The 12457-nt window shown below is 39.0% G+C and overlaps 1 protein-coding gene across 1 annotated transcript; it reads right to left on the reverse strand.

Annotated features, from left to right (window-relative positions):
- Window positions 1-3303: 3303 nt before the first annotated feature.
- On the reverse strand, window positions 3304-11227 carry LOC114478955 (T-box transcription factor 19). Its single transcript, XM_028472329.1, has 8 exons — window positions 10980-11227; window positions 9379-9655; window positions 5446-5580; window positions 4492-4553; window positions 4252-4310; window positions 4003-4161; window positions 3550-3628; window positions 3304-3463 (listed from the first exon to the last, which is right to left on the reverse strand). The coding sequence occupies exons 1-8, from the start codon at window positions 11225-11227 to the stop codon at window positions 3304-3306; spliced, it is 1179 nt and encodes a 392-aa protein (XP_028328130.1).
- Between the last annotated feature and the right edge of the window lie 1230 nt (window positions 11228-12457).

Below are 12457 nucleotides of genomic sequence, written 5' to 3' on the forward strand. Positions count from 1 at the left end.
GAAACCAGATCATTAATAACAAATCAGAACGAGAACTTCCTCTTTTTTAATATGCTTTTATTTTTAATGATACATCATATATTTGACAGAAATCATTTTTAAAGCTTTCCTGACGATCAAACAAAGAAGCAATTTGCTGAGTTTGCTTTTATTTTGATAATCCACGGGGTAAAAACAAGTAGAAAACATGTGGTAAAAACTAACAGCTAAAGTGCTCTTAATTTTACTAATGTAACTTGTTATTTAATCACATTTGTTTATTATAATTATTCAATGTGCTTATTTGTCAGGGAGGATGTTAATTCATTAACTTAATTAAGTTAATAGATCACAAGATTACTAATTAAACAAGATTATAAATTGAATGAAGAGGCTAATCTATACTTTATAATTGAACATAATTCACCAGTCAGCTTTACTGTATATACAGTATATTTAACCATATATTACTAGTACTTAACCAGCAACACTGACGTGTGTAGTTACTGATAACTAATCAATCACACAGTCAACAGCTGATCAACTCGTTCATACCACTGTGAACAAGTTAAACAGCCGTAAGCTTTCCTCACTATCCATCCATTTTCAGACCCACTTATTCCCGGGTCTGCCGGTGCCAATCTCCGGCTCTCATAGGGCGCTGGGCGGGGGTACACCCTGGACAGGGCGCCAGTCCTTTCCTCACTAGTTTAACTCTAAAATAAACACCAGCTTTTTTGCTACATTTAGCAAGAAACCACGTTTAAAAAAAACACATGGGAATTTTTTGTGTTACTTTTGACCAAATTTACAGCAATACTTAATAAAATGTCAATGTGAAATGTAAATGTTAAATCTAAATCTAAATGATAATATAAAAGTTAAATATGAATGTTACATTTAAATCTAAATGATAAATGTTAAATCTAACTAAATGTTGAATCTAAATGTAAAAGTTAAATCTAAATGTATAAGTTAAATCTAAATCTAAATGTTAAATCTAAATGTCACAAGTGAATCTAAATATTTAACTGACATACAAATTCACCGGAATAAGCTTTTATGTTGGTGCTTCCGGGGAATTTGTGTATTTAACATTTAGATTTAGATTTACAGTTACATTTAACATTTAGATTTAGCATTTAGATTTAACATTTAGATTTAAATTTACCATTTACATTAATTTTTTAGATTTACCATTTACATTTAGATTTTTGATTTACATGAAATATTTACATTTAGCATTTAGATTTAACATTTAGATTTACCATTTACATAAACATTTAGATCTAGATTTACCATTTACAGTTACCATTTAGATTTAACATTTAGATTTACCATACAGATTTACCATTTAGATTTAACATTTAAATTCAACATTTAGATTTAGATTTAGCATTTAGATTTAACATTTAAATTCAACATTTAGATTTAGATTTCACATTTAGATTAAACATTTAGATTTAGATATACCATCTAGATTTAGATTTACCATTCAGATTTACCATTCAGATTTAACATTTAAATTCAACATTTAGATTTAGATTTAGCATTTAGATTTAACATTTAAATTCAACATTTAGATTTAGATTAAACATTTAGATTTAGATATACCATCTAGATTTATATTTACCATTCAGATTTAGATTTAACATTTAGGTTTAGATTCACCATTTAGATTCAACATTTAGATTTACATTTACTATTTAACATTTAGATTTAGATTCAACGCTGACATATTTTTACGAGAAAATAAATATCACAAATTTCCCAAATATTGCTGTGAGTCTGGTCAAAAGCAACTTAAACAAATCACACATGTTCTTTAAAAGTGGTTTGTTTCTAAATGTTGTATAAAAGTTAAATGAAGTATTCACTATGTATATTAATTAACAATACAAGCTTTATAAGCAGAATAAGCTGTTACTATGATGGATACAGAACCACTTATAGCAACGAGTTAACAAATAGCACATATGATCAACGTTAACAGGTAAAACAAAACACCAACGGTTACAAGTTTACATAGTCTGAGATGTTAGTAGGGGGCGTGTAATAACCAGCAGCCAATAATAGTACATAATCAAAACCGTAGTCAAGGGTAACCAAACTTAAACACAACTAAATCTGAGATTGGTTCTGCCGATAGTAACTATTGATGAGGTTAGTAACTTGTAACCTGGTGAACTCTATCATTGCAAAGCCACATTTAGTTAATAATGAATTAATATTAATAATATTATAATCACAAGTCACTAGTGGTTAGTGGTTTATACTTAATATTAAACTAACCAGTAGAGATAGTGGTAGTTTGATCTGTAACTAAGGAAACTGAAAAACTAGAAAAAAAAATAGTTACACACACACACACACACAAATATTAAATCTAAATCTAAATGTCACGGTGAAACTAAATATTTAGCTAATCTGCAAATTTGCCGGAATGAGCTTTTATTTTGATACTTCTGGTGAATTTGCATATTAGCTAAATATTAAGTTTCATCCTTAGCATTGATATTTAACATTTATATTTATATTTAATATTTAACGTTTAGATTTAACATTCATATTTAAATTTAATATTTAACATTTAGCTTTAACATTGACATTATATGTTTACGGGAAAATAAATATCACAAATTTCCAAGTATTGCTGTAAATCTGGTCAAAAAAAACATTAAAATAAATTCACAAACACTTTTTAACGTGGTTTGTTGCTAAATGTTGGGGAAAAGTTGTTGTTTATGTTAGCATGCATGCAACAACCCCATATGTGAGGTCAGGGGTCACCTTAGGACCTCTTCTGCACATGCGCGTCACTTCAGGGTCACATTCCGTTCATACTTTAACTGATTGAAAAGCCATTTAATATGTAATATGAACAACCACACACATAAAAAGTTTTGGAAATATAATCCAACTTGTGTAGTAAGACGTGCAGTGTGAACGTAAATACGGTAAATAACGGTATTTAGATCAGCTGTACAGTGGAGTGATATGAATCTGTACGAAGTCCCAGTGCGTCGGTCAAAACAAACTGTTATATAATGTGCGTTAAACAAGCCACTGGTAAATACAGCAACCACTAGTTATCACAGCAGTCACAGTTAAACTAAATTAAACTAAATTAAACTAAAACAACATAACATAAATGAACCTAAATCACACTTTGTGTGTTGACATTATTATGTACAGACTGACACAGACAATAACTGGACATCACTAATAACCTTTCCTGTTTAATAGTTTAACTAAACTTATTTATACAATCTGCCATCAGTGCTAACGAGCAGCCGGTGAAAACTCAACCAATCAGATCCCATGTTAAAAGGAGGGGGTGGAGCCTGGGGGCCAGCTTGTCCCACCTCCTCGACCATGATTCGCTGGCTGCATGAGACTCTCACTGCTGATTGGTCCATGTAGAGACGCACATGGTGAGTGGGAGGGGCTTAAATCACCACACCCTACCGTCCAGAAACACTGACTACACACACACAAAAGTTATATTAGTTATCAGTGTGAGGATTTAATTACCGTAGATAATGTACCTAGATGTGGGTGGAGCCTCACCTGGAGGTGTGAGGAGGAGGAGGAGGAGCTTGAGAGGAAGAGGGGGTGGAGCTCCACCCATCTGATAACACATGAACACCTTAAACACACACACGAGCATAGTTCGTCAATAAATTCCCAAATTACCATTTTGTTTCCATTTCGTGTTTTCCTATTGTCGTCGTTAATTTTGTATTTTCGTGGGCCGAAAGCGCTCGCTGAAATCACGTGAGATTTGGCGTCTGTTTTTGCTACACTTGCTGGACATTAGATCACCTGTTTTACAATGAATAACATCGTAGAAATGCGAGATACTGAAACACGTTTCAGGTCGTATCATAGCTATTTTCATTTCAGGAGGTCAATTCTGTCATATAGCGTCATATTTCCTTCTCTTTTCCTTTACGTTTACGGGTAAAAATTGCGTTAATGTTTGATAATGTCGGTATTGCATGTGTGTGTGTGGGTCCAGACCTGAGGAGTGTGTGCGGTGTTGCAGGTATGTGGTTGTAGGGTAAGGTGTATGTCTCCCAGGGTAACCGTGGTGTTTGTAACCATGGTGATGTGACGTCAACGGTAGACCCCCACCGTACGGGAAAGCTCCGCCCCCTCCGGCTGAACACAACGACCAACCTAACGTAAAGAAAAACACGGAAGTTGCACAAAAAACATCTGAATGATGAACTGTGCGTGTGTGCGTGTGTGTGTGTGTGTCTTTCTCACAGGACGGAGCTCCGCCCCGGCTGTCTGTAGACTCTGGTAAGCTCCGCCCCCCTGGGTGTCTGCGGAACAGATCAGATACTAACATTACTAGTTGACTTTAGTTTCACGTGAACAAACTCTGTATAGTTTACCAAAAAAATAAACTTTGTAAAATGCAAAACATATTTTTGTGGATAAATGAATCAAATTGAATTAAAACGATGAATTAACTGAAATACTGAGTGTTTTTAAGATTTTCACCTTTCTTTGGCGTCCAAAAAGGCTTTAGCAAATGGGTTGTACTTGATCTTCAGGGCTGTGATCTGCAAACAGAACCAGGTTTAACACAGAACCAGTGTGTTCTAATATTCTATTTATTTTATTTATTTATTTATTCAGTTCATTTCCGACATGGTTGCAATCACAGAAATTCACTTTGACATTCAGAGCAAAATCACATCATCGTTTTTTTTTTGTTTTGTGTTTTTCATGCCGGAAAGGGCGACGGAAAAAAGCATTTTGCTGATCCAGATCCGTCCCCTGATTTGAACACAGATCATTTTACATCAAACCTCGTTTCTTCCCTGGTCAAATATTCTTATCTTATTTATACCATAAGTTCATCTTTTCATTAACGTTTTTTTTTTTTTTTTTTCCTCTTTTATGTGATGTGTTCTCGTCTGCAGTCATTGTTCCTGTTGTTACTCCTCCTCACTGTCCTTTTTCTCCGTATCTCCTCGAGCTTTCTTTTCCAGTCATTGTTTACGTTCCTCCAACTCTCCAAACGAAAAGTTCTTCTTCTTTCGGAGAACCTTCATATCCTCTGAAAGTCTCCTCAGCTTACGATCCATCAGAAAGGCACATGCACAGACACATACCCCCATCATTAGCAGGCCAAAGATCATGACTCCTAGCAGATAGATGTCCTCCACATCTTCCACTGTCAGCAGGGAGAGACAGAGCATCTGGCTTCTCCCTCGTGCATCCATGACATATCCACCTGGGTATGTGTCCTTTGGACACGCTGGTTCGTGCTGTAGTAATCGCCTCGTCGTGAAGATTGAGTCAATGGCGCTCAATGACCAGTTGTACCAGTGTGTTCTAACTTAATATTACCAGTGTGTTCTAACTTAATATTACCAGTGTGTTCTAACTTAATATTACCAGTGTGTTCTAATGGTACCAGTGTGTTCTGACCATGTGTTCTGCTGGTACCTCTTCGTTCTGGTAGGCGGTGACTGCGATGAACTGCGTCTCTTTGAAGGACACGTTGCAGACGAGGCGGTGCCGTGAACCCACACACACGATATGAAGCTGAGGCTCGTACTTATGGAGCGAGTTCAACATGATCTGAAAAACACACACACACACACACACACACACACACACACACACACACACACACGCACACACACACACACACACACACACACACACAGTCAGGAACTGGACCTGGAACCACCAACGATATCTGTTCATTGATTGGATGATGTTCCACTACCACTGAGGATCAGCACCTGAACCAACAGAGTTCATCATTTAGCCTCAAGGAAATAAGAGGGAACAATGTGGTGGGGGTGTGGTTAGTGCCCCCCCCCCCCACCATAGTATCCCCTGTAAGCAGAAACGTAGTGGTGTTCAACCACTTTATGAGAAGAAATTCTGTCGGACTGCATTTGGTTTCAGACGTAACTTTGGCTCAGTGCCCATTAGCTTAGCCCATTAGCTTAGCCCAATAGCTTAGCTCATTAGCTTAGCCCACAGATGCCTCTCAGAACAGCTGGACTTGAAGCGGTCCTCACATGCTACCCAACTTGGTTCGAACATAAACATTTTAAGTGTATATACCGTACCGACATAATGGAGCCAACGTCAGGATAACTCTGACTTAGTGTTGTTAATTGGCTAACAGACGAAAAATAAATGTTTCTGCGAGGTTTTTCTCTTGTTGTTATAGCAACCATTGGCTTTACACTCCACTTTTGTTCAGAAATGAGACGCAACACTGGACGTTGATTGGCTAGCGTCGGGACTGCATTTTTGACTGACTTTACCTGGCTAACCATCATTTATTATACACCATATTTTGGTAAAGCTTGTAATTAAAATTCACTACAGGTACTATTTAACCAACAAAAGTTTAGATCTAAACAAACTGAATCATTGTGTGTGTGTGTGTGTGTGTGTGTGTGTGTCAGGTCCAAACACTCGTTAGTCCACCTGTCTCTTTCCCATCCCGCGCACTCTAACGAGGCCAATTAACCAATCAGAGGACTCCATTGATGCACATAAACAAACAGTTTTCTATTCAGATTGAGAGGCTAGCGTCAGTTCTGACCTCAGTGTGTGTGTGAGCGTGTGTGTGTGTGTGTTTGTGTGTGCGCTCTCTTTGAATATAGTTTACCTCTCGCTCCCTCTCATCCATAATTACCATAATGTACAAATAAGCCCAGCAATTATTTAATTACAGCCGCTCTGTGTTCCAGCACTGCACCACACGGTGTGTGTGTGTGTGTGTGTGTGTGTGTGTGTGTGTGAGTGTGTGTGTGTGCGAGCGAAATTTGGACTGGATGATGGGTAAATATAAACAACATTAATGCCAATTTTGTAGTGCTGTGTGTGTGTGTGCGTGTGTGTGTGTGTGTGTGTGTGTGTGTGTGAGAGTGGGTGAGTGTTGCCAACAACTCTTGACAGGAAGTGCATTAAACTGTTGCCGGCCAATTAAGAGCTGTTTATCCCGTTCCCGTGGTAACCAGGGGGGCACGCGGTTGAAGTGAGCAAAGGAGAGCAACTGAAGTGTGTAATTAGAGGCGGTGCTCGCTCGCCCACTTCAACGCACTCCGATGGAGAGAGGGAGAGAGCAGATAATGAACAAAAGAAACCCAAACAACCTGATCATTTACTTTAAGAAATCTTCAATAACGTATTGTCTGTTAATGGCATCGTTCTTCATTTCCATTGGTCTAATAAGAAAGTTTAGCCTTTGCCCTTTGACCCTGCTCAGCCAGCGCCGCTACATGCTAAGCTAACCAGAACAGACTGGAATCTGGTATTGAGTTCATTCAAGGACTAACCTGAGGACGAACCCTAACACATTGTTTTTGTCAGAAGTTTAAAATAATTGATCTCAAAGTAAGATATAAATACAGATTTACCCTTCTTGCTTCTCTCGACGAGGACAGTCGCACTCTCTGTTTCTCCCTCCCTTCCTTCTTATCTCTCTCCCAGCTGCTGCTTTGTCAGGTCTTGTGAAACTAACAAGAGCCTCTCTCTGTAACTCATCCAAAACCGGAATAATGGAATTAATTAGTTGGTCTCTCAGTGCTATCGATCAGATTTTTTCGACACAAAGAACCAGGGGTGGTGACCCCGCATGTCCAAGCGGGACGTTTGCGGCTGGATACACACTTGACCCTTGGAACAAGTGGCGAGTTGTGTGTCTGTCCATCCTTTCCGTGGAAGACGTGGAGGACATCTACATGATTGGAATAATGATAGTAGGCATGCTGCTGATCGGAGCTGGTGGCTTCCTAATCTATCGAAAAGTCCGTACTACGCTGGCGACTGTTTTGGAAAAGCTGCCAGTGATTTCTGAAGGATGTAGCAGGGCTCTGAACACTCAGACTCATGTGTTGATCGATATCAAAAGCAAGCAAGAGCTGCTTTTGGATCGTCTACGCGTTATGGATAACAACTGGGAGAAGTTCGAGACCCGGCTTGGAAGTGGAAACTAGGCCACTCATTGGATTACAGCAGAGAGACCCAGGACAGAAGGCTATTGGAAATTAACATAGCCTGTATCAAATCACATTGCTTATCTCCCTTTCGGCTCCCCAGCTAGCCAAGGCTAAAGCCAAGGTTGTCTCAACTCTTATCACCAGGAAGTTTCTGCAGACGGCGGCTCTTACCCCCACTCCCTCCCCCCGCTCCTTCCCTACATTCCTCCTGGAACTGTTGATGCTGAACTTTTCCACACGTCATCTGGTTGTCAGTAACGCAGCTACAGGTCTTCAACTTCAAATGCCTCGTCGGCCATCTTTCCCCACCTCCCATCCGCAGCTGCATGGAGGCGTGGTTGCAGCGCCGACTGGCAGCACGCCCATGTCCCCAAACGGCTGGACTCCTGTTGTTCTTCCCACCTGACCCCCTCCCCCAGCCAACCTCCCACCCAACCCTTCCTACATGCCTTGTCTCGAGATGTTTGACTGTGTCATGCTTACATTTATGTTTGCAGAGGCGGTTTTTTTCCTGGTTTCACACTGTTTTCTCTGTTTAGGGAAATCAGTTTCAAACTGGCAGTTTTTTTCCCCTCACCCCTCCTCTCCTCCTGTTATTGATCCCTTTTCACCTAAATATGTGGGCGCCGCAAATGGCTGCTCCGGTGTGTTGATGTGTCTTCTTTCACTGCAACTACCTAGTCAAATTCCTCGTATTGTTCTAAACTGTACCTGGTCAATAAAGCTCTTCTGATTCTTCTGATTCTGATTTCTGTATCATTTGACCATTTCCTGTTGGTTTCTGTTTGATTGGCTTTCCCTACTCAAATATCATTACTGGCTATTAAAGTTCCCAAAACACATGTCAAACAGGTTTAATAAAGATCAATAAGTGAACTAACAGTAGTGTTTCCTATTTAAGGAGTACATTTGGTCATTTTATTTCCTGCAAATACAGAAAATCCCACTTGTCTTCTAACGTATGCCTGTGAGGAGTTAGTTGTGTGTTGGTATAGTATACCAGAGATGATCCTAGGGCCACATTATCAACATTTGTCAGCATTAGAATAACGACTGACCTGAGCATTAACACAGAAAAACGAGTTTTGGTTTTTTTTGTGTTTCTTTCTGTCAATTTCTGTATTTTTCTGTCATTTTGTGTAATTTTGTTGACATTTTGTGTGTCTTTGGAGTTATTTGGTAATGTGTTAGTTTTGTTAATCATTTTGTTTGTTTAAGTGGTTGTTGTGTCTGTCTTTGTAGTTATTTTGGGTTTTATGAGTCATTTTGTGTGGTTTTTGAATACTTTGCTTTGGATTTGTGTGTTTTGGCCACATGTGGCCCCCGGCCCACCAGTTGCTTAATGTTCTGCTAAGCTTCACTAACTGAATATTCAAACCTTGCTGAGGACAGAAAAAGCACAAACTCTCACCTGTCCTCCGGTGTTAGCCTTGTTGGTGAGTTTGACCTTGTTGAAGGTCACTGCAGCCTTCATCCAATGGGCTCCAAAGTTGGGGGAGTCAGGGTGGATATAGATCCCCCCGTGGCTCCGCCCCTCGCCGCGTGCATCCGCCCGACCGGCAGACATCCACTCCCCGTTCACAAACTTCCAGCGACAGCCGTCAGACGGGACAAAATCCAGCAAGAAGGAATACATGGAGCTGGGATTCAAACCGGAGACGCTGAGCCTCAGCACAGGAAACATCCTTCTGAGGAGAACATGAACGTGATCTCCATCAGCCCCAATAAATATCCCTCATCAATGATCGTAATCAGCCAAAAAACCCTGATCAAAGCAGCCCATTAACATCTACAGATTAGGGATGTAACGATTAATCGTAAGGCAGTTAAAAATCGATTCATAGGTGTCACGGTTGATATCGATTTTCTGAAAATTTAATCGCAGTACTTTTTTTAAACAGCAGAGGGCAATATATTTATCCCTCTCTTGTTTAACAGTGTAGGCGGCGGACGGAATCTGCTACTACTTTCTTTCTGGCCGCCTTCTACTCTTAAACATGTTCATAAATGATTCCTTACCCGTTTAGCACCGAAAGAATATCTGTAATATTACGTGAATATCTGTAAAAGTCACGTTTTCCTATTAGCTCTGTCTGCTAGCATAGCATCTCTTCTTCACTGCTAGAATAACTACATGCCAACCGACCACTGGGTTACCAGCGCCCTCTGCTGGTCCAAACAAATATCTGACATAAATACAGTGAAATGACTGTTTTTTTTTTTTTGTTAAGGCACAAAATACATTTTCAGTTGCACTTTTAAAAAGAACGATTATGTAGTTTTGCATTGTTTACTATAGAACCAGAATTTAAATTAACAGGCTTCCTCTTCATTTGTATTATTCCTTTATTTATTTCATTCAAGATTTATTTTTAGTTAAACTGCATTGTTTTGAATAGTTTATCAAGGGATTCTTTTGACAATGAAAAATAAAAGGAAAATAATACAGTATTTTTCCCCAAAAAAATTAAGAAATATATTTCAATCATCATTTGTCAACAGTCCCATTTTGTAAAATAAATTGTGAGAGAATCGTATCGTGAATATCACAGGTATACAGAAGAACTCAAATGCAACGCAGGAAGGAGTAGACAGATACTGAAATATCTAAATAAGATTGAATAAACGGGCCCCCCACAAAACCAGGAAGACAACTGAAATATTCCCCACTCAGATTTGTTATTTAATAAAGAACTCAGATTCCACACTTAATAATCACACTCAGGAACTCTCAATACTTTCTAGGAGTTTGAAGTCTCTCTTAACGGGTTGATCATCTAGCCATAGACTGACAGAACAGAGGGAGGATATATAACCTCCTCCAACATGACGAGGGAATGAGGAGCAGCTGTGGAGAGCAGGAAAACATGGACAAGAACAGGCAAAATCAAGGAACAGGGAGTGAATAAGGAGGTAAACCATAACTAACTAAGCAGACTCATGACAGTGGAGTTGAGTGAATCGTTACATCCCTACTACAGATCATTGCAAAGTTCTCCGTTAAGGTCTTACCGGCCATTCTTGGTGACGATCATCTCGTTGGTGATGTTCTGAAACTTCCTCCACAGGTCTGCGTCCTCCAGGATCACTCGAAGCTCTCGTTCCGTCGGGTCACCCTTTTCTCGCCCGGCCTGGAGCTCGCTTTCCACGGCGCTCAGCAGGCGAGACACGCAGCCGTCGGCCAGGACCGAACTGCACGCCACTCCACATCCGGCCGCCGAATCAGATTCCCCTACCTGCTGCTGACCCTCCACCTTCATCTGCAGCAATAACAAAACACAGGGATTGATCTAAAGATTAGAAAGTGTTGTCAGAGTAGTTGGACCTCAACATCTAAAGGAAAACAAAGTTTTGTTGTTGTGTCAGGAGATACCAGAGCCTGAACCAGAAAGAATGAAAAGACCCAGAAGTACAGTGTGCTGTGTGGAGAACTAGGAACGTTGTGGGGGGTGGAGGGGTGGTACCAGTGGTCATGGTAGCCCTGGGGTATTTACCGGTACCCACCAGATGTTTGGCATCAACCTCTCCATTCAAGTTATCTGTCGTCATGGAGACAAAGGGAATACTTAGGAAGGGGTTGAAGGTCAAGATCAGTGGTTCTCAAACTGTTTTGGCCCATGTACCCCCTTTTTCTTATTTTTGAATCCAAGTCCCCTCTTTGTCCGACTACAACATGTAGCTTAGAAAACTATTTAAAAACATCTATAGATCATAATGATGGAATAAATTATTGATAACTCACATTTTAAAGAATATTATTCTGTAAATAAGTGAAAGAAACAGTATTTAAAGCTGTGGTTCGCAACATTTTTTGCATCGTGACCCCATTTTCATATCAAGAATTTCTGACGACCCTCAAGACTTTTTTTTTCTAAAATTAGTTTTTGATCATGAACATAAACAATGACTCAGCAAACCCACAATACTAACAAACAAGCAAAATGACAACACAATATGACGATATGAAAAACATGTATTTTAGAGGAAAAACACACAAAAGAACTACAGAAATACACAAAATGCTTCACAACGAGTAAGAACAACCATATTAATGCTCAGATCACTCATTATTCTAATGCTGACATGAATGTTGATCATGTGACCCTCTGATCAAACAAACACATGTTTGTGGCCCCGCTGTGATAAACTGTTAACCAGCTTTACATATTGTGAATTAGGAAAGATATTTACATGTAAAATACTGTATTTGGTTATTGACAATGATTTGGTTTTCTCTTATTTTTACTGTAATAAACACATTTTTTTAAACCCTCACATAAAACTACGCACGCTCTCACGTAAAAAAGGTCAAAATTATTTCAAAGATTTTAAATAGTTTCAGTTTATTTGTTTGTTTCAGTCTAACAAAAATATTCAAACATAAATCACAATTTAATATAAATATATATATATATATATATATATATATATATGTATATGTAAGAGTGAAACAGGCATGAGCTAAAATGCTGATATGTCCAACATTAACA

Source organism: Gouania willdenowi, chromosome 2 (genome assembly GCF_900634775.1).
Source record: "Gouania willdenowi chromosome 2, fGouWil2.1, whole genome shotgun sequence".
Classification (NCBI taxonomy): Eukaryota; Metazoa; Chordata; class Actinopteri; order Blenniiformes; family Gobiesocidae; genus Gouania; species Gouania willdenowi.